The sequence below is a fragment of the Fistularia commersonii genome, chromosome 8 (assembly GCF_037954325.1).
Source record: "Fistularia commersonii isolate RoL2024-O1a breed Wild chromosome 8, RoL_Fcom_v1.0, whole genome shotgun sequence".
NCBI lineage: Eukaryota > Metazoa > Chordata > Actinopteri > Syngnathiformes > Fistulariidae > Fistularia > Fistularia commersonii.
Window position 1 is genome coordinate 1,935,480 of NC_141291.1, and position 24,065 is coordinate 1,959,544.

The 24,065-nt window shown below is 42.6% G+C and overlaps 1 protein-coding gene across 1 annotated transcript in view; it reads left to right on the forward strand.

The window, feature by feature from the left end:
• Positions 1-24,065, forward strand: part of LOC147231582 (cadherin-18) — a 181,252-nt gene that overhangs the window by 51,746 nt on the left and 105,441 nt on the right. The window contains exon 3 of the mRNA XM_086150469.1: positions 10,286-10,580. Within this exon, the coding sequence (XP_086006595.1) occupies positions 10,286-10,580 (295 nt within the window). The remainder of the gene's footprint in view (positions 1-10,285; positions 10,581-24,065) is intronic.

A 24,065-nucleotide genomic window follows, 5' to 3' on the forward strand; every position in this document is an offset into this window, starting at 1 on the left:
ATCAGGAGCGGGAAGAAGGTTTCGGCAACGCCGCGAGGTGTGTGCGTCGTGAACTCGTCCGGGAAGAGACGGAGAAGTTGTTGTCGGAAAGATACGGCAGTGACGTGCAGTCTGGGGAGGCGGGAGAGGACCTGCCTGCCTCACTTGCCAGTAAATGGTGCGATTTGCATTATAAAAACATATTTAATTTACCTTTACTAGTTTTAAACTATTTTTATTCAAAATCCCTGGATTTTCAAATTTACCGTTCGAATACTGAGAAGAGACGTGCGGTGAGGCAGTGGACTGTCGAGCCTCAACGCAGATCGCGCAATGATGGCTGACTGCTTGCATGCTGTGCACTAACACCGTATTGCTATCACTGTACGTCGCTAATAAAACCTTTAAACACAATTACTCTATAAACTAAAATTCCAATTTCAACAACTGTATGTGCGTTGATGTTTTTTTTTTTAGCTCTAAGAGATCATAAACTACCTGCCAAGAGCCACCAAGTGAGGCACGCAGTTCTGCTGCCTCATGCTAGGGGGCGCTTGTGATTCTTCTTGCGACTCCTCGGCTGCAGAATAGAGTGACGGTAAAGATCAGGGGTGCCCGCACTTTTTCACCCTGTGAGCTACTTTTCAAATGACCACGTAGAAATGATCTACCTCCACTGAAAATGCTGAATATATGTTTATTGATATATCTACTGAGTATACTTAACACAATACATGTTTGTGGATCTTGCATACCTGCATGAAGCCTTATGGCACACGACAACAGGGTACTTTTTTGGTAAATACCTTATTGTGATTGTGTTAGCAGCATAGTTGAAGTTAGCGGTGAGAAAAATGACTGCTGGGATTTTAGTTCCTTCACCTTTCTCCTTGTCGGCTTACTTTTGGGACGGAAGTCAGTGCTGTGGTTTTTATGAACAATCCGAAAATGCCGCTTCACATTTCCCCTTTAGATGAACGCACAAAAAAAGTCCACCTCCCATTCCTTACAGAAGTGATAAGTTTTAGCCCTTTTACTCGGTCCAGCTCCCGCACTCATTTTTATACCCATAATTTAGAAGACATAAATTGGAGGCTAACTCGCTAGCTTGCTAGAACGCGCCGTTATGTGCACATGTGCAGTGACGCCCGCGTCAGAGAAGGTCAGATTGGACCGACCGACTGCAAGTCAAGTGGTAAATTTCAGCGTGATGATAAGAGAGTCTTTGAAAGACGATCTGCGACGGTTTTGATGGTTTTAAAAAGAGGAGCCGCTTCACTCCGTCGCTAAATGAAGTTTAGCATTAAGGTGTAGCCAAGTGTGCAGGTTACGTATAGCAGCATAGCGTAGCATAAGTGTGTCACCAGTAAATTAAGCGATAGAGCGCCAAATGAAAAAATGAAAAACCCCAACCTCCTCCGCCGGCATCATCTTTAATCCATCTTAAAGGTTAGAATTAATAAAACTAATGTATTTCTTTGCATTCTTTTATTTTGTACTATTATATATATATATATATATATTTAGATAAATGATTTGCTTTTCAGTGCATTTTTCTTACTTAAAGACATGTAAGAAAGCCGGGGGTCCAGAACAGATTAAAAACGTTTAAATTCCTTTTACTGTGGAAATCGAGTCATGAGGTCAATTCAACTCCTGTATTATATATTTATATATTATGTTTTTGAAGAAGTGAAACCGTCTTTCGCTGGTCCTTCAAACCACCCGCATAGATTTACAGGTCATGAATTCTCATCAGGAGGTTTCTGGAAATACCGTACGTTTGTTGAGATTAACCAAAGGGACAAACTGTAGCCGAAACATTCGTCTATTTCGTTATTCTAAGGTGAGATATTACGTTAATATTCCACTTGACCTAAATGGCTTGGTTCCCGGTGAAAGCAAGAACTTGAAAAAAAGTGAAAGGAGAATCTCTCCACGAGGGGAAGGTCATCAGACGTAGAATCCACACGAGACAGAACTTGAGGCAAAGTAAATAATATCTAAATTGAAAGAAAAGGAGCGCCGGCGAGCGTCGGGGGAATCACTAATCAAAGATTTTCTACAAGCAAGACGCCGGGGTGTTCTCCAGTGTCTCGGAAGGGCTTCTCCGGGTTCTCCGGATTCCTCCCCCTGTCAGAAGAACTCTATACTTGTATGCTCCTGTATGACCTGAGCGGGAGGGTGTTATGGTTGTACGCGTCTGGAAACAAAAGGAAAACGGAATCGAGAGCAAACTCTTGGAGGACCAGGATAATCTGGATTGTCCACAGCCTCCCGGACTGGACGACGCGCCTCTTGGATGTTCTGCTGCGTCATCTGCTCGGCGTCCGATGCTAATTTCCCGATGGTTGGTTGGAAAGCAAAGCACAATGACGGAAACATAGATAACCCTCGCTTTCCTTTCGTCCCAGCGGGATTATTGCTAAAAACTCGGGTTCAGTATTATCTAATCCCGATGAAACCCTTTGTTTTGCGATGAACACTACTGTTGCACTTTGTCCAAATCGTTAACCTGAGCGAAGGCAAGGTCATATTAATGAGCTGGAGCCGAAGCGGCGTTTCCTGGAGTTGTGAAAAACAAGCGGAGGAGCTGCTCTGACTCCTGGCCGGGCCTGGGTGGCGTCCGGTGGAGTCCCATCCCTGGACCTGCTTCAGACGCCGACTTTAACACGAGTACCATCTAGAAGTTGATTAAGAAGCTGATTCAGGAGGTTCTTTGGCTCCTTATCTAATTACAAGCTTAGTGCAGAAAGGCCAGCGGGGATGGAAGGGGGGTCGGACACACAATCAACACCTGCCTCCTAATTAGTCCCGTATTTGCCGGATCAGGATTTGATTAGAGGTGACCTGTGACCGACGCTGTTCGACTTGATGAGCAAGACGTGTTGGTGACTTGACTCAAGTCTAACTTTCATGATTTTGATGTGGAAATCTTCCTGTCTTGGTAGCTGGACTTGTATGTCTTCACTTGAAGGTGTTTCAGCCTTCAGCCCAGAGTATTCTTCAGTTCTTACGACCTGTGGGGAGTTTCAAAATATAACTACCAGGGTTTTGGTCGGGTCTGGGTTACGGTGGCTCGTAAATGATGGATGGGCAGAAACTCGGTTGTTATGCAAATGTGAGTGTCGTTGGTTGGAACAAAAGAGTAACTTAGTGGGATGGCCTGGATTGGAATGTGAAAAGGTAAAGCTATGGAGTGAAATCTGTTGGATCACATGAACTGGGGCTCATGTGGACTTTACCGGGGGCGGCTTCTGGTGTTGGATCTTTCCTGGTTGTTCAGAGGGTGCAGAAGGTCCTGGTCCATCCTGGTATTGATCCATGTAGATCCATGTAGATGGGCCTCGTCCATGTGTGCAAATCCGTCTTAGACATAGTTTCTGCCGATCATCTCTTCCATTTACAGAACAGGTCACCTAGACCCGCCCAAAAACCCCTGACGGGAAACTCCCCATAGGTCATTAGAACTGATGAAGCCTCTTGTATGAGGGGCTGAAACGTCTTCAAGTGAAGAAATACAAGTCCAGTTTCCAAGAAAAGAAGATTTCGACAAGGATTCGATGACGGAGAACCTCCACTGACATAGAGGCGTGCATGTTTCACTCAGAATCAGAAAAAAAAAAAAAAAAAAAAACAACTTCATTTGTCCCTAAGGGACAATTGGGGGGCGACTGCATTAACTCGGGTGGCTGACAAAGTCTTTGTTTTGGTTACCATATTGTAAGCCCATCGGAGAAGAACTTGTACTGCTACGGGAGGAGAAGATTTCAGCAATAATTCACCATGACCTGGATGACTGAGAACCTCCACAAACAAAACAGATCCATTCATTCATTCACTCCTTCATTTTGCTGCTTGTTCCGGACCCCAACATCACACATCACATAGACTCTTCACCCTCTCATTCGCACATCTGGGCAAGTTGGGGTCTCCAGTGACGACCCCAGCATGGAGGAATCTGGAGACACTGGAGAAGAGACCCGGGAAGAACATGGAGACTCCACATTGAAAGTCACCCCGGGGGAACTTCACCACCTTCTTGCAGAAGCTGAGCATGCTAAGGGGGAATGCAATCCGGCGCAAAGTGCTTTGAAACCGCGAAATGATGCAAGAGCTGTACAAGTCCATTCAGCCTTAGCCTCAAACAAAAAGATAAACACTATTCACCACATGGGTGTTTATCTGTTTATCTTTCCGTCTCCGAAGAACTGAGTACGCCTTGTTTTTGATTAAACGGAGATGTGATTCCTGCCTCTCACGAACCGAGGTGAATCCGCACACGAGCATACAAGTCAGCGCCACCCGAGAAGACACGGGAACGCGTCGCTCTGTGATCTCGAGCTGTGATATTTCACGCTGGGGGGAAAAAATGAATAAAGAAATAAATACATTTAAAGAGAAAACAAAAATCTCTAGTTTATGTATTAGCAAAATGACTGCAGAGGCGCTATTGTTAAATCTATTTATTAAAAAAAAAAGATATAAAAAAACTTCCAGGCTGGCTGTTCAACTGCCATGAAAGTCTTAATCCTCTTGGTATCAATTACGGCTGAACGAGTGACTCGGTTTCCGCCCTCGCTCCCGACTCCGACTCCCAGTGAGAAATAGGCAGCCATTTTATTCCATCGCTAACAATCTTGTTAGGGTCCCCCCCCCCCAAAAAAAAAAAAAAAAAAAAAAAAATGTAATCTCTGCGGATACGTGTATTCAGCTATGCTCAGTTAAGAGTGGAGTCTGAGAGTGGGTACATTGAGCGGGGTGATATCTGTGTTGGACGTCCGCCGGGGATCCGCCGGCCGCCGACCACCGCCGCTCCTCACTATCTTTGTCACCGAGACGTGTCTCTCAAGTCCAAATTTTCCCTTCGCGTTGAATAATATGTACGGGTTTTAACCTCCAGCGGGTCTCCGTTCGGAACTCTCTTTTTTCCAGGGAGGTACTGGGATGGGTAATTAGGAGGCACACTGTGCCAAGACTATGTAGGCTCAGTAATTATTTAAGCGGGCAGCACGGCGGCGCAGCTGGTTAGCGCTTCCACTTCGCTGCTAGAAGTCTGATTCTGATGGTTGGAGGCGGGGTTCCTAGTGGAGGAGCGTGTTCTCCTCTAGGTTCTCCTGGTTCCTCCTGGTTCTCCGGGTTCCTCCCACAACATGTCCAGATGTGTGAATGAATGAGCCAGAAGGGAGGATGAGGGCGAGTGGTTGTTTGGATCAGTGGGATCTTTGAATGACACCTCAGAGTGACCTCTGACACACATTCACAACCTTAGAAGACATGATGAGGAATGAATGGATGGATGGATGGATGGATGGATGGATGGATGGATGGATGGATGGATGGATGAATGGATGGATGGATGGATGGATGGATGGATGGATGGATGAGTGAATGAGCGAATGAATGAAGGTAAAACAAATCAATTAATTGATGGATGATTGAATTAAAATGGATGGATGGATGAATGGATGAATGAATAGATGGACGGATGGATGAATCCATGAATGGATGAGGATGGATGGATGGATGATGGATTGGATACTAAATAATAGAATGAAGGGTAGATGATAGATGGATGGATGAATGGATGATGGATGGATGAATGGATGGATGGATAAACGAAGGAATAAATGCATGAATGGGTGGATGAATTCAATAATTAACTGAGGAATTCATAAGCAATAATTTGTTTATTGATTGATGGATAGCTGAATGGATGGATGGATGGATGGATGAATGAATGAATGAATGAATGAATGAATGGATGAATAACTGTGAAAGAAAGGATGGATGATGAATTAATGAATGGGTAGATAAATGTATGCATATATGGATGGATGAATAGATGAACAGATGGATGGTTGAATCCATGAATGGATGAGGATGGATTGGAGAATAAATAATAGAATTAAGGATAGATGATGGATGGATGGATGGATGGATGGATGGATGGATGGATGGATGGATGGATGGATGGATAATGGATCGAAGAATAAATAATAGAATTAAGGGTCGATGGATGATGGATGAATGAATGGATGGATGGATGAATAAATGAATCTAGGAGTGAACAAACAGCTACTATTGTACTTATTGATGTATAGCTGAATAAATGAATGAATGGATGGATGAATGAATGATAAACTGTGAAAGAAAGGATGGATGGATGAAAGGATGAACAGATGGACAGTTGAATCCATGAATGGATGAGGATGGATTGGAGAATAAATGATAGAATTAAGGATAGATGATGGATGGATGGATGGATGGATGGATGGATGGATGGATCAGTGAATTAATGAATCTAGGAATGAACAAACAACTATTAATGTACTTATTGATGTAAAGCTAAATGAATGAATGAATAACAGTGAAAGAAAGGATGGATGGACGAATGAATGAATGAGTAGATAAATGTATGAATACATGGATGGATGAATAGATGAAAAGATGGATTGTCAATCCATGAATGGATGTGGACGGATAGATGGATGGATGAATGTTTGGATGGATGGATGATGCATTGGACACTAAATAATAGAATTAAGGGTAGATGATAGATGGATAAATGAATGGATGGATGGATCAACGAAGGAATAAATCCATGAATGGGTGGATTAAATAAATAATTAACTGAGAAATGAATAAGCAATAATTTGTTTATTGATCGATGGATAGCTGAATGAATGGATGGATGGATGGATGGATGAATGGATGAATCTAGGAATGAACAAACAGCTATTATAGCACTTATTGATGTATAGCTGAATGAATGAATGAATGAATGAATGAATGAATGAATGAATAACTGTGAAAGAAAGGATGGATGGATGAATTAATGAATGGGTAGATGAATGTATGCATATATGGATGGATAAATGGATGAACGGATGGATGGTTGAATCCATGAATGGATGAGGATGGATAGATGGATAGATAGATGGATGGATGGATGGATGATGGGTTGGAGAATAAATGATAGAATTAAGGGTAGATGATGGATGGATGGATGGATGGATGGATGGAATGGTGGATAAACAAAGGAGAAAATGCATGGATTGGTGGATGAATTCATTAATTAACTAAGGAATTAATAAACAATAGTTTGTTCATTGATTGATGGGTAGCTGAATGAATGAATGAATGAATGAATGAATGAATGAATGAATGAATGGATGGATAAACAATGGAAAAATGCATAGATGGGTGGATGAATTAAATAATTAACTGAGGAATTAATCAAGAAAAATTTGTTTATTGATGGATAGATGGATGAATGCGTGAATTCATGGACGGGTGGATGAATGGATGGATAGACAGATGGATGGATAGATTAATGAACCAATGTTTATTCATTGACAAATAGCTGAATGAATGGGTGTGTGAATGAATGAATGAATGAATGAATGAATGAATGAATGAATGAATGAATGATGTTCAATGGATGATTGCTTTTTTTCGAACGGATCAACGAATGAAATATCGGACGGATGGATGGATTAAAAGCTGAACCGAAGAACGAATGAATGAATGACGGACGGACGGATCGGGCGGTCGATAGATGAACGGTTTGTCGGATGGATAAATGAATGAATGAACAAACGGACGGCGGCTTATATAATCTTCCACCGCTCATCCTGAAGGCAAAGGAAAGAGACGGAGGAGCCGCTGGAGTGGGACGGTGGAACGAAGGGAATAAAAACGGCGAAGGCGAGGCGGCGGAAGCGGCGGTGGGGGAAATGAAAAAGCGAAGAGGAGGAGGAGTGATGAAAGAAACCCAAAGTCAGGACGGCGGGAGTCCCTGCAAGGGAGATTCGTGGATGAGGAAAGAGTTGAACACATGAATTACCCGGCGAGTAAGAGCAAGATATCTCAGGCAGGCGCTAAATGGTTAATGTTCGGGGTCGGGCGGCCGTCAATCAAAGTTGGATACCCGTCCGTTTCGGCTACCGTTGGTCGGTTCGCGGAATTCCCGACGCCTGACCGCCGAATCCTGAGCGGTTCTTAACCGGTGGCCGGTGGAAGGCAGGTGCTCGGGCGGAAGGAGGCGGGGAAATTATCACCCGCCAGGGTAAAAGTGCGAGCCTCGGAAGTACCGCGGCGTGATTATAAAGTAATACAATTCATTTAGAACGTCGGGAGTGGGGCGACCTTGAGGAATCGGCGGGTCGGGACGCGTCTCGGGCGCGAGATGTAACAGACGACTCGCTAATGGAGGAGCTCCGGAATTGGAATCATTTAGCACATGATGGTTTTGACAAGAGAATAGATACTAATACAGGGGGAGCATACATCATTCCTCTGACGGCCCATCTGCGATTTTGAGAATGTACCGGGAAGGGAACTTTCAGGGAGTGATCATTATCCAGTCTGGCTGAAGATAAGTATTTCTAAAACCGCGGCGAGGAAATGGATTTTTTGAAAAGGCAAAGTGTGAGAAATTACCGGACGGAAGGGACAGATGTCTAATTACTGAAAATGGCCCGACAATACGATGGTGGGGCGGCGATCCACGATATCCAAAAGCAAATGGTAAGACAAGCGGTGCCATGTCACAAAAAAAACGGGATAAGAATTGACGCAAAATGTGAACCGTCCATTTAAACCGGCATTAAAAACTTCGTCGGTTTGAACATTCGGCTCAATTCGAGCTAGCGCTGGCGCTACTTAGGCGGCCGGGATACAGAAGGTGTACCGTGATGCAACTGGACACGGCGCTTGGGTAAGAGAGGGGGGAGTGATGAAGAGAATGGGAGGAGACAGGGGACAATGGAGCGATCCGCCGCTGAGTAATGGATAAAAGAACACCTTTACAAATAAAGGGAAAAAAAAAAAAAGGGGATGAATTAATGGGAAGGTCCGCAGGGGAAATAATTTACCCGGAGCAGGAAGGGGGAATAAGACACAAGTAAGAGGACTTGGAGATACCGGAGGGGAAAGGGATTGTCTGATGGAGTTGGATGTTTCTTTTGCCGCGGGAAGGCGGGGAAATACTCGGAGGCTGAAAGGTTTTTGGGGGGGGGGGGGGGTTCTTTGAGCGGCGTGAGTAGGACACGGCTCGGTGAAGCTCCAAGATGGTGGGAACAAAAGCATACCCGTAGGGACGAGCCGGATACCTCTTTGCAGAACCGGAGCATCGGGTGAGATCGGGACATGGAAGTGGTGGTGAAGCGGATCCGAGGACGGTAAACCCTGCGGCACCTCAGCGGAGATGAAGATCATAGAAGGAGCAGTTCAGATCAGAAAGGGAACATCTGACCCCCTCGAGAAGTACTTGGTTCGCATCAAAACGGTATTCTGAGTAAACTCGGTACGGCTTCTTCAGTTCTGAAAAAGCCTCTCGTATGAGCGGCTGAAACATCTTCGAGTAAAGAATTCAAGTCCAGTTGCGAGATTTCGACAAGAATTCCACATGACTTGTATGCCCGAGAACCTCCACGGATATGTTGTTGCACAATTTGGGATGACCGATAGGCCTCACCCCTTTGTTTAGCTCTACCTTTGCACCACATTGCTCTTTTATTCCAATGAACAACACCCTCATTAGCATAGCAACCCCCCTTTCACCTAGCTTCTGCAGATCAACTCCATTTACACCACAAGCCACAATAACCTCGACCCGCCCGAAACACCTGGCGGTTGTATTCGGAAACTCCCAATTGGTTACTAGAACTGAAGAAGCCTCTCGGATGAGGAGCTGAAACGTCTTCAAGTGAAGAAATTTAAGTCCGGTTGCCAAGTTAAGAACATTTTGACAAGAATTCTCCACGACCTGGATGACCGAGAACCTCCACAGACAAGTAGGGGATCATTCGACCAAATGTGGACATTCAGCATTTCTGATCGGACGATGACATTAGACGAAATTACGATGACGTGACGGCTCAGCGGTTAGACCTTCTGCTTCACAGCGAGAAGGTCTTTGGTTGGCGTCTCCATGGTTTCTCCTACAGTCCAAAAGCATACAGGAAGTTCACTGGAGACACTGAATTGTCCAGGAGTGAATGATTGTACGCCTCTACAGAGTGATGCTGGATCAATGAATATCAGAATGAAGGTTTTTGCAATCAACCGATATCGACTAAGAAACAAACAAAAAAAAATAGTATAAAAATGTATTTTCTGATACCTACTTTGTTGATTTCTAAATTATCCGAGCTTTCTCCTTATCAGCAGTAAAACCGGAACTGAAGCGTCGTGATTATGAACCATATTTGTATTTTTTTTCCCGGTAAATATGTCGGAAAACATTGAATTTCAGCGACCGTCCGTTCGCCGTTTCACCCCCTTCCGCCTTCTCTTGCAGCTTCACTCCAACTCGGACAAAGGCGACGGCTCCGTCAGGTACATTCTGAGCGGGGAAGGAGCCGGGACCATATTTCTCATCGACGAGGTGACGGGAGACATTCACGCCACCAAGAGCCTGGACCGCGAGAGGAAAACGCATTACGTCCTGCACGCACAAGCCTTGGACCGAAACACCGAGGAGGCCCTGGAACCAAAGTCAGAATTCATCATCAAAGTGCAAGACATCAATGACAACGCGCCCAAATTTCCAGATGGACCCTTTGTAGCGTCGGTGCCTGAAATGTCTGAAGTGGGTGAGTAAACCTGCAAAATGACCCGGATCCTCAAAGGATCGCTTTCTACCTTCTGCAGCCGCCGAAGCCGGGGAGATCTGATCGTTCTGTTGCTTTTAGAAAATAACAAGAGTACATTCAGTACTCGTTTTTACCGGTCATCCCGCGCTCGGGGTGGCGGAGGTGGACGGTCGACCGCCGCGCCACGTAAAAAAAAAAACAAAAACCACCGTCTTGTAAAGAAACATCTGAACATTCACACGTCCTACAGAGACGTACCGTAAATTCCCGACCGTAAGCCGTTACTGTTTGATATGAAGTGATGCGATAGATGATGCATGAATAAAATAAAACAAAATAAAATAATAAATAAATAAATAAATAAATAAATAAATACATCAAATAAAATAAAATAAAATAAAATAAAATAAAATAAAATAAAATAAAATAATAAATACATAAATACATACATACATAAATACATAAAATACAATAAAATAAAGTAAAAATAAATAAAATAAAATAAAAATAAAATAAAATAAAATAAAATAAAATAAAATAAAATAAAAATAAAATAAAATAAAATAAAATAAAATAAAATAAAATAAAATAAAATAATTAATTCCAATAATACTGTCATTTCCAGACTATAAGCCGCTACTTTTTGATATGACGTGATGTGAATCATAGAGTGAATTGTTGGGCTTCTCTATATGTAGCCTCTTGTTCAACAAGGAACTGGTCCAGGGGTGCAGATGATGAATGGATGAATAAAATAAATTCAAATAAAATCACATTACATTGCAGTTATACCAAAATGTCCAGAATATAAGTCACTACTTTTTGATATAATGTGATGTGAATGATTGAGTGAATTGTTGAGCATCTTTATATGTGGCCTTTTTTTTAAGAGGAACTGGTCCAGGGGTACAGATGATGCATGAATAAAATAAAATAAAATAAAATAAAATAAAATAAAATAAAATTAAATAAATAAATAAATAAATAAATAAATAAATAAATAAAATAAAATAAAATAAAATAAAATAAAATAAAATTAAATTAAATAATTTCTTTCAATAATACTGTAATTTTCAGACTATAAGCCGCTACTTTTTGATGTGACGTGATGTGAATGATAGAGTGAGTGGTTTGGTATCTCCATATGTGGCCTTTTGTCCAACGAGGAACTGGTCAAGGGTTATAGATGATGAAGATAAGAATAAAATAAAAACAAAATTGAATTCCAATAATACCGTCATTTCACGAGTAGAAGCCGATACTTTTTTCACACGCTTTGAACTCTGCGGCTTAAACAACAATGCGGCTACTTTATGGATATTTTTGGCTTAATGAGCTCCACAACGTCAAAACATTTAATCTCGTCACATCGGACCGATAAAATGATCGTGAAATTCTGAGGCCGTTCAATTCCGATACCGAAGAAGACGACTTTAACGGTTTTATCACGCATGAGGAAAACGAGATAGCGATCAGCTGGAGGACGATAAAGCTGGGATAGAAAATGGATGGATGGACTTTACTTATTGTTATTTATGTTAAAAAAAAAAAAAAAAAAGCATTTCCAGTACGTATTTGTGGATGTTACCGATTTATATTTAAAAAAAAAAAAAAAGTGAATGTGAAAATATCTCATGTTCCAAGGTGGACACCTGCAGCTTAGAGACAAGCGCAGCATTTTTATGCACACATATATTTATTTTGTTATATTTAGCCGGTGCAGCTAATAATCAGGCGCGCTCAATAGTCTGGAATTTACTGTAGTTCATTTTCTCAGTCACATGACCTTTCACTGGCTCCTGTGCTCGCCCGGGCGATTTAAGGTTTGCAATTAACCCGTGAATTTGATTTGAGACTTGGCGCGGAAAGGCCAGCCGACCTTCTCGCCGTGAGTCAGAAGGTCCGACCGCGGCGCCGCCTTCCTCGCCGCCTCGCATGTGATCGTTAGCGGACGCAGCGCGTCTTTTGTTTTCTCCTGGAGGTGAGGGTTTCCCAGCCGGCCGGGACTTTGTAAAGCAACAACACTCGCCGCTATCAAGGCTACGGAATCCTCCACATCACCGAGGAATGAAAGAAACATCAATTCGGAGGCAGTTGCTCCTCATATGCCTAGCGATGAATTTTTAATTTTTTTTTTTTTTTTTTTGTATTTTACTATTCTGTTTTTAGCTCCCGTGAACAAACGCTACCCTTCTTGTGTTCTGGTGGGTTCTGCCTCGCAGCGCCGCAGCTCAAAAGCAAAGATCTCAGATGTTGAACCGCGGTTCTTTTAAAGCATGTGCTGAAACGCAGGTCAACCGTCTGCAAAGCAGCGTTCACAGCTGTATGTTCTTCAATAGGTAGAAGTACTTCTTTTTATTTTTCTGAAGGCAGGGAAAACTCGAAGGGGAGACCTACGGCGTCAGCGGTTTCTTGGAACAATGACGGTATTTTTTGGACCATAAGTCGCAAGAGCCAAAAATGTCCAATGAAGAAGAAAAACACTTATATAAGTCACACAGGACTATAAGTTGCATTTTTGTTTTGATAAATTCAGAAACCAACAGCAGATACTTCACTTTGAAAGACAAGTTGCGGTGTAATGGGCCCAACGATGGCGAGTCGCTGTTTAAACCTTTTTTTTTTTAGAATAATTAGAACGATGAAGTGACAGCGGCTTCACTTCACCTTCTCCGTCTCCGTGCTAGCTCATCCCAAAAGTAGGAAATCACTAAAACTCCTATATTTCCTCTAAACAAATACAGCAGAGTCGCTACCATAGTAACTGAGAAGACTGAGGTGGTTTGGCATCTGCAGCTCCTCAAGACCTTCTACCAGTCGATGGTAGCCAGTTGATGGCAGCCAGTCAATGGTAGCCAGTCGATGGTAGCTAGTTGATGGCAGCCAGTCGATGGTAGCCACTCGATGGTAGCCAGTCGATGGTAGCTAGTTGATGGCAGCCAGTCGATTATGGCCAGTTGATGGTAGCCACTTGATGGTAGCCAGTTGATGGTAGCCAGTCGATGGTAGCCACTTGATGGTAGCCAGTCGATGGTAGCCAGTTGATGGTAGCCACTTGATGGTAGCCAGTCGATGGTAGCCAGTCGATGGTAGCCAGTCGATGGTAGCCAGTTGATGGCAGCCAGTCGATGGTAGCCACTTGATGGTAGCCAGTTGATGGTAGCCACTTGATGGTAGCCAGTTGATGGTAGCCACTTGATGGTAGCCAGTTGATGGCAGCCAGTCAATTGTAGCCACTTGATGGTAGCCAGTCGATGGTAGCCTCATGCGCCAGTGAGGTCAACAGGAACACCAGATAGTGAGGAAAGCCTGCTCGGTGTTGCGACTCAACCTGGACCATCTTGAATCGGTCGTGGTCGGGAAGGTGAAGGACAAACGGAAAGCTACCCCGGACAATCCTTCCCGCCCCCTGCACCACGAGCTGCAGCCGATGGGCGGCTCCTTCGGCCGGCGCTTCATCGAAACCCGAAGTTTCAGACGCTTTTTTATTGTGTCCGCGGCCGTCAGACTGTAGAACAGCTCACACTCTGACCTGCCTGAGGTGCATCTGTGCTGCTTCCACAATCTCACCACCTCTCCCATCCACATGCCGTGCACTAACTCTGCTGTCTTTCTTATCCTTGTTGGTCCCGGCCGGCACACATCCTGCCTATTTGTGTTTATTTAATTTATTCATTGCTATTCTCACTCTATTTATATTCTCGTTTAGTTCTGGTTGTGTATTTTTCACCCCCACTGTTCCTTTATGTTGTCCATTATTATCCCCGATGCTGTTGTTATTGATGCTGTCTATTTATTCGTGGACGTCTTGCTATCTTCTTGTTTCTACAGGACTGTGTCTGAAAATTAGAATATTGTGATAAAGTTCTTTATCTTCTGTAATGCAATTACAAAAACAAAAATGTCATGCATTCTGGATTCATTACAAATCAACTGAAATATTGCAAGCCTTTTATTATTTTAATATTGCTGATTATGGCTTACATCTTAAGAAAACTCAAAAATCCTATCTCAAAATATTAGACTATTTTCCCACATTTTTTGGGACTGCCCTAAACTGATGAAATTCTGGGAAGAGGTAAAAAAAACAAATAAGTGAGGTTCTAAAATTAAACAGACCAATTGATCCACAGCAATTTATTATGGGTACAGCATCAACAAGCGATTTAAGGAAAAAACAGGTGTTTTCGCTTAGAGTTCTTCTATTAATTGCACATAAAATTATCAAGTAAACTGGCTCAAACCCCACCCACCCACCTACTGGACCAGTGGCGTCAGAGGCTTAAGGATGGAAACTGCATGGAACGCATAACAGCAAACTTACGACTTCAGACAGACCTATATCTTGACAAATGGGTACCCATTAAAAAATATTTTGAGAGTTGAAGATATTATCTATTTGACTGAGTTAGATGTTTTTTTTTTTTTTTTTTTTTTTAATTTTATTTTTCACGTGCTAGTGAGGAAATAAGTGACCTATAAAGAATATAGTATAATGTGTATCTTGTTATGAGATTTTGTAAGAATGTGTGTGACTCTGTTAAGGAACCTGTTCTAATAAATGTTCAAAAAAAAAATTAGAATATCATGAAAAAGTTTTTTTTTTTTTTTATTACATTACAGAAGTTGAATAACTTTATCACAATATTCTAATTTTCTTTTATATTTAAATTCATATATTTTTTTACTTTTTTTAATTTATTTTTTTTATTTTTTTGACATTATAACTGCTATAACTGCTGTGACAAAGGAATTTCCCCTATAGGGATGAATAAAATTTGTCTTATCTTATCTTATCTTATCTTATCTTATCTTATCTTATCTTATCTTATCTTATCTTAATAGAATAGAGAAGAACAGGCTGAGTAGGTGTCTTGCATGTTCATATATAACATATTAAACGTTATTTAGATAACTAGCATAAACAACATAGCATAAGAAGTTTACCACACTTTCAATTTCACTCCAAATCACTAAATCCATTGAATTCTTCATCCTCAGAGTCTCTTCTGAGCAACTCCACCATCTCTGAAGGTACAAGGCTGTTTTTTGGGACACGGTTGTCGGTGCTCTGATAGAGATGGTCGCGTTGCATGAAGAGGTAACTCCAGGAAGGTCCTCCCGTAAAGTCATTTCCATTCATCGCCTTGGCAACCGCCTGGGCGTGGAGACGTGACTGCACCGTTGACAAGCCTCTTCCAGCAGCCTCTTGTGCAGGAACACATTTGTGAACTTCCTCTAGCTGTGGCCAGCTAGCTTTTAGCTCGGGATTAGCATTTTTTGGGTTCTGCATTGCAATTGGAGTCCCTCACCAGTTTCCTTCCTTCTTCTTTAAAAGTTGATGTTTAAATGTTTGGCGATACAGGAGTAATCGGAGTTACAGATACTGGCACACGAACCTAGAGTGCACTCTCCTATAACAAACTCATATATTTTAATATAAAAATTGCAGGATTGGCCGAACCGTGAAAAAAAGTGCGACGTTTATTCCGAAAATTATGCATAAATCCCAAATTTAATATCCAAATCCCGATGGATCTGTGGACGCTCCTAAAACAGACGCTTCCGGTTGATATCCCGGTGTGATTCGTCGGGTCGGATAAGCGCCTCTGCGATGTCGGGATGCAATAAGTAAGTCATAAAAGCGTTCAAAGTAAATCAATTATTCACCATCAGTAACTGCAATCTGGCGGACGCAGAAGGGGAAGAACAAATGGTGGCGACACCAATCCATGCTGAGCTCCGCCCGTCTCAACATCTCTGACACCGAGGTCCTGCATGACACGGATCACAGATGGCGTCTTCGCCACCTTTTAACAGCAGAATTCCCAAAAGTCACCATGAAAGAAAAAAAAAAAAGTTTGGCTGCAACGTCAGTAATAAGTGAGATCTTGCTCGGTTAACATCGGGATATCTACCGTATTTTCACGACCATAAGGCACACGTATAAAAAGGCGCAGTCTCAGTTCTGTGTCCCATTACTGTATTTAACACACATATAAGGCGCGCCTGATTATAAGGCGCACCTGATTATAAGGCGCAGGTTTTATATACAATCCACGCCCACATTTACCCCTTTAACGTTCTCATGGTGTCCTCTTCTACGTCCGCCTTACAACAACACACACACACAAGCATACAAGTGTATTTAAAAACAGAGCGGGAGCAAAACTGAGTTTGGTATTCACATTTTTTTACCGGTAATAGTCATCAATTGAACCCATGGAAGTCCTCATCCTCTGTTACTGATTTGAACAGAAATGATGCCGGCTTTTGCGAAAGCTTGAACAACAGTGCTAGCGGACACGTTAGCCCGAGCATCTACAATCCATTTGCAAATTGTGGCGTAAGTCGCCCGGCGCTGCCTTCCACTCTTAGTTAAACTCTGGTCTCCAAGAAGACTTTTCGCACCCCGTTGTGCGTATCGCTACCGTGCTGGTCCTCTTCTTCTCCACAGTGACTCACCGGGATGTCGAAAGTGAGCGGCACCTCGTTCATGTTGGTGACGTGGCTGGGCCGGATGTGTTTGTTCGAGATGTTTTCAGGGTTGTTAAAATGTTCTGCATAACGCACATACCCGTTCTTTTACATACAATCAACTTCCACACTCCCCCCTATAACGTTCTCATGGTGTTCTTTACTACACATACAGGGCACACTGCACATTTTGAAGGAAATCTAAGACTTTTATGTGCGTCTTACAGTCGTGAAAATAAGATACATGGAGTTGAAGTCGTTACCATGAAGTTTGGACAGTCCAGGCCGGGCTAAGTCCTTCTAACTAGTTAAACATTGATAACCACAATGCATTTTAATGAGTCTCCTTCATGCACGTCCATGCTTTACTCATTCATACTTCGTTTTGTTTGTAGCCAAAGTAGAAACTATGCCTGTCTCTGCAACAGTACCAAAACAATGCAACCTTTCATGACTTTTGTTATTTTTTGTTTGTTATTGTTATTTATGTATTTTATAAATTGTGTTACCTACTTTGATAACAACAACAACAATAATAATGATAATAATAATAATAATGGTAATAATGATAAAATGTAATTATTATCATTTATAATGTAGAATATCTATATCTATATAATATGCAATATATGATACAATATAATAAAATAATATACAATACATTTTATAATAATAAACTTATATAATAATTATAATACAAATAATACTGCTACTTTTATTCGTACTACTACTACTAATAATAATAATAATAATAATTATTATTATCACTATTAGTATTATTATTATGACAACAATGATGATGATTATTATATTGTTATTATTAGCCTGATTATTGTGATTATAATTATTATTATTATGGTTATTATTAGTAGCGTCATTACCATTATTTTTTATTATTGCCATTATTTCCTGGTGATGTGTTTTTGTTTTTTTTGTTTTTTTTTTCCACTTCATAGCAGAAAGATCCTTGGTAATGTTTGGTGTTTCTGTTCTGTGTGGAGTCTCCATGTTTTCTGCACTGGGTTCCTCCAGGGTCTCCAGGTTCCTCCAACAGTCCAGAAACATGCAGGAGTTTCATAGGAGACGCTTTATTTGCCAGACGTGTGAATAAGAGGGTGAATATTTGGATATTCTGAATGGCAAGTCAATATTCCTGTGTAGACCTTAAAACACTTTACAGCCTTGACTTTGACACTTTATAGTTTTATTTTTATTTCTCATTCTTCCCCCCTTTTTTTTTTACTGTTTATACAATTTCCTACAATTATTTATTATTGTTATGTTTTACTCAAAACTCTGGCACAACAATTTCCTTCGGGATAAATAAAGTTATTCTTATTCTTATTCTTATTCTTATTCTTATTCTTATTCTTATTCTTATTGATTGGGATTCTCGGTTTTGTAACTTCTTACTCCAAGCTCAGAAAGCAGAAAATCTTTGGAGGTCTAAGAGAATTTTATTTTTTTTGTTTTAATTTTGGTTGCTGATCTCAGAAATGGCATTGAATAAACGATCAGTGCCATTTTTTGGGATGATATTGCATACAGGGCCATGCGGGTTCACACCTGCACACCCAAGGACGCCGTTCACAACGTGCTAACCGGGCCATCAAAAACAACAAGGGGTTTGGAACTGAACCCCAAAACATCCACCCCGAAGTCAAACCGATATTCTGTTTATGTAATCCGACGGAAAACACAGTGCCGTTTGCGAGTCTATTTGTTGCATTCAGCGTCATATTGGAAAAGCACTGCTTTTAATAAGCAACACGTCCCGGCTCGGTGGATGAGTACTGGTTATTTCCCCGCCAAAAAAAAAAAAAAAATTAATCTGTACTCAGTCGGTTAGTCATCATGCGAGATGGCAATCCGGCCGCCGTGGACTCATCTGTATGTTGACATTGTTAATTAGTTGGAACAATACCGTTCATTTTTTAAAAGTTTGGCCCGCAAACTCCGTCCCTGATTGCACAAGGGCAATCAATCGGCGCTGATGACCCGAGGGAGGAAATTAAGGGACCGCGGGGGGGAGAAATAATTAGCCCCTTTCCTCGGCCTCTCGTACGTGCGCGTCCATTAAAGTAATTCCTCTTCGGTTTTGGCATCCGCAGGGTCAAATCGCCTGTAACAATCAACTGTCCTCACACTCGGCAGCGCTAATCCCCCAGCGTTTGTCAATACTGGTGCTCCCAAGCGCAGGAAGGAGGCTTTCTGGGAGTGTGGCAACTAATTGGTGGTGAAGTTCTTCTATTTTATTTTTTATTTTTTTGTCATCTATATTGATTTCCCGGGTACAAGACTGGTAGTTCTGGATTTTTTTTTTTTTTATTTTTTTCATACTGGGTCGTGGTCGTCATTTATAAATCATAGTGCTGAAGCGCCGAAAAAAAAAAAAAAATTGCAGTTTATTTGTAATTTTTTTTTTTTGCCATCTATATTGATTTCCCAGGTACAAGACTGGTAGTTCTGGATTTTTTTTTTCTTTTTTTTTTTTTTTTTTTCATACCGGGTCGTGGTCGTCACTTATAAATCATAGTGCTGAAGCGCCGAAAAAAAAAAAAAAAAAAATGCAGTTTATTTGTAATTATTTTTTTGCCATCTATATTGATTTCCCGGGTACAAGACTGGTAGTTCTGGATTTTTTTAAATTTTTTTGATTTTTTTTTTTTCATACCGGGTCGTGGTCGTCACTTATAAATCATAGTGCTGAAGCGCCGAAAAAAAAATAAAAAATTGCAGTTTATTTGTTTGTTTTTTTGTTTTTGTTTTTTTACATCCGGCTAAGCTAGCCTTTCCGGCTAGGAGTAGGACACGTTTCGGTCCGTTTCCAGTGCCGTAACGTATGAGCGAGCCTTGCCGGCCTATCAGCCGCAGAGCTACATGAAGATATCAGTCGCAGTTGACGGAGCCGTAAATACATCTCTGACCACATGTCACTTCCAGGAAGTGCAGAGAAAGATAACGACAAGCTGTTGATATTCGAATAAGGAACATTTGTAATTTTACACCATTCAATCTGTTTTCCCTTGTAATATTCTGTTTCAGCAAGTGTCGTTCTCCCGTGCAGAGCGGAGATGTTGAGGAGGATCAGGAATGATGTTCGATGGGACAGCTAGATGTTTCGGAGATACGGCCAGACTGAGATGATGAAGATCTGGGTTGAAGGATGTTGATGTTGGAAGCGCCAGATGGGGTTAGGAAGTGGATGGACAGAAAGTGGCTTGTTTTGAGAGAGAAGGATACAAAAGGAGTTAAGATAAGATTTTTTTGATCACCGTAGGGGGAAATTCCTTTGTCACAGCAGCGTAACAAAAATAAAAACGTAAAATAAATATGAATATAAATAGACGGCATTAATGACAACGCCAGCAACATCAGGGATTATAATGGACAACATAAAGGAACAGTAAAGGGTGAAAAATACACAACCGGAATGAAACGACAATATAAATAGAGTGAAAATAGCAATGAAGGAAATAAATAGACAAAAATAGGGAGGGTGTGTGCGGGCTGGGACCGACAAGGATAAGAAAAGAAGCAGTTTTTGGGTAAGATGTGAATGGGTGAGGTTGTGGAAGCACCTCGGGTTGCTGTTCAGTCCGATGGCCGCGGACACGAAAGACGGTTCGATGGAAGAAACGATTGGCCGAGGTGATCTTTGAACGGGAGCCGCCCCAAACGAAAAGGTGAAGATTCGTATTTTACTATTTCATCCAGTGGTGCTGAGGTGAAACGACTATTACATTACAATCCAGACATTTGGCAGACGCTTTTATCCAAAGCGACTTACAAAAAATGCAGTTCAGTCGCCGAAGATCCGATGTACCGATAGTCGGAAGTCAGAAGTGACAACGCAACCAAATAACCGTCACTGAATCGTATACATCCATGCATTCTGTTCATTTTTTTTTTTTTTTTTTGGGCAAGATGGCTGGCGGGAGGACGCTGGCGCGTTTGGCTGCCGCTTCCCGCTATCCAACCAATCAACCAAACCAAAGACAAAGGCTCACCTGGACAATCTCCAGCAAGCTACCAAACTAGCTTGCCGACCTGAGCAGGCTGGCTGGCTAGCTAGCCGGCCAGCCTCTCAAAACTCCGTATCCCGATGGCGCCTAGCAAGACGGCATTTCCATCGGCCAAAATCTTCTCGCTCCTCCTGCTCCACCATCTCTCCCTCCACCAAAAATCCATCTCCGACATCCGACACTTGCCTCCTCACAGCAGCACGACACTCAGCTGCACACCGGCGAAGCTCCTCCAGCTCGTCCCTGGACTGGCGCTCATCGCCACACTCTGCAATTATGGACTTCTTCCCAATAATTCTGTGTATGTTCTGTTCCTTCTGTTTTTTACTTGTGTAGCGTCTTTGAGTGTCATGAAAAGCGCTGTACAAATCCCATGTATTAATATTATTATTATTATATTATTATCGTTAGTGTTTTTTTTTTTGTTTGTCCAGGGGGGTTGGAGGCTAAGTGCGATTAGCAGGGTAGTGCTAATGTAGGTAGTATGTAGAATGGTACCCTGCAAGGTAGTGAAAGTGGACTTTCACCTCAAGGTGACTCCGCCGTTCTGACCTTTTTTGGGAGTTCGTTCCACCACCGATGAGCCGAGACCGAGAAGAGCCGAGACCGGTTGGATCGGCGACCGGGGGCTCGGAGTGATGGGATGGACGGTCGCCAAAAGGTGGCGTATCGGAGGGGACGGGAAGGGACATGTAGCTTGACCATACCCTGGAGACAAGACGGGACTGTCCAGTTCACCGCCCGGTAGGCGAACACCGGGGTCTTGATCTTGATGTTTGGCGGCTACCGGGAGCCAGTGAAGGGACATAAGAAGAGGAGTTGTGTGGGAGAATTTGGGACTTTCTGAAGAAGCTCCAGAGGCCTGATGGTCACCGCTGGGACACCGGCAAGGAGGGAGTTGCGGTAGTTCTCCGGGTTCTTCTTACGGTCCAAACACATAGAGGGGGTTCGTTGGAGACCTTGGATTGTCCGGAGGTGTGAATGAGAGACTGACCCTGTGAACCTCGCCTCTCGTCCAAGCAATAAAGATAATGAATGAATGAATGAATGATTCACCCGAGCTGAGAGCTTCGTCGCTCTCCATAAGTCTGATCCTGTGCGTCCTCGGAGAGCCTTTACTTCCCGCATTTAATGGACTCAGACGGTGGAATAATCACGAGCCCGCCGGTTGGAATCCACTTTCATTGGCCAACCTTGGACTCTCTTAAGGCGGCATTATGTTTTGTGGTCACGGCGAAGACTCCGCCGAGGTCGCTAAAGATCGACAGATTTAAGACGGAGCGGATCGATCAAACGGAAGAGAGCAGAGCGGCCGTTTCACAAAGAAACAGCGGCGGTGTAGTTTGTCGTTCCTCCTTTGGTTGCGCCGTAAAAGTTACCGGCCGTGAGAAATCGGGACGTGAATGGATTTTTTTTACCAGCGGACGCAGGGAGGGCGAGCAGTCGAGACGACGTGGAACTGCCGTGCAGCGCGACGAAACCGAACCGAAAAGCGCGGATCGATTAAGGTCGGCGTGCCGTCGATGCGAAAGGCGGCTGCTCTTGGGAAGCATCCGAAATCTGAAAACTGGAAGACGGTTAGCCGACCCTTTCCCGGTTCTGGGTCACTGCTCTTGCGGTGGGAGGCCGACTAGAGAGTTAGCATTTACATTTTTTTTTCCATGTTTTTAGCCTACATTTTCTGGATTTTCTTTTTTTTTTTTTTAAATACAGTGATCCCTCGCTATAACGCGGTTTACTTTTCACGGTTTCGCTACTTCACGGATTTGCATGGTGCATTGTGTTCTGCATTCTGATTGGCTAAAAAAGTCACTCCGCTTCTTCTCTACCTGTGCGTCAATAACGTCGCAGTTTAATATGTACACGTACGTAAAACAGCTTGCCGAATTTACATGACGTACGTGCAAATTCTCTTGCAAATTTCCAGTTTCTCTAAAACCCATCATGTTGACAAAACGCTCTGGAGCGACAAAAGGGCCCAAAAGGCAGCGGAAGATGCTATCCATGGCAGATAAAGTTAAACTTCTGGACATGCTAAGGGAAGCTAAAAGCTATGCGGCTGTAGGTCGGCATTACGGAATAAATGAATCTTCCGTTAGTTCCATAAAGAAGGAAGAAAAAAACATATGGACGACAGCGGCGATGTATAATAGAGTATTTAATTGCATAATAATTTTTAAAAGAAATAAAGGTTTCTACTTCACGGATTTTGCCTATCAGGGGTTCTTTTTGGAACGTAACCCCCGCCAAAACAAGGGTTTACTGAACACCCTCCTTTACCTCATCTTCTCCTCATCTTGGGCGTCTCCCCTTCCACCTCTCTGTGGACGTTCTTCTTCGACATGCTAACAAAAGGCAAACCAAAACAAAAACTTTATCAACGCAGCCCCCCCGATTGCCCCTCTGATTCTAACTGGATGTGTGAGTGAAACATGTATGTCTCTACGTATGCGGAATTCTTGGCAAAATCTTCTTGTCGTGGCAACTGGACTTCACTTGAAGATGTTTCACTCGTCCCTGAGGTTTCTTCAGTTCTTATGACCTGTGAGGAGTTTCCCAATAGAACTGCCAGGGTTTTGGGTGAGTTAAGGTTATGGCGGCTCGTTGCGTCAGTGGAAGAGTTGATCCGCAGAAGCTAGGTGTTATGACGCTAACAGAGTTATCGTTTATTGGAACGAAAGAGCGACTTAGCGGGGTGACCTGGATCGCAATGTGCAGAAGATAAAACTAAACAAAAGAGTGAAAGCGGTTGGATCCCATGAAATGAGGCTCATGTGGACGTTAGCGGAGGCTGGTTCTGGTGGTGGATCTTTCCTGGTAGTTTGGAGGGTGCAGAAGGTCCTGGTCCGTCTCGATATTGATCATAGTACGGCGTTTTATGTTCGTGAGGTTGTGTCTGAGGTCCCTCGTCTGTTTAGAAAAGGTCTTTCTGTTTCGACAGGTCCAGCATATCTGAACCAAATGATAAGACCTTATGTTCCCG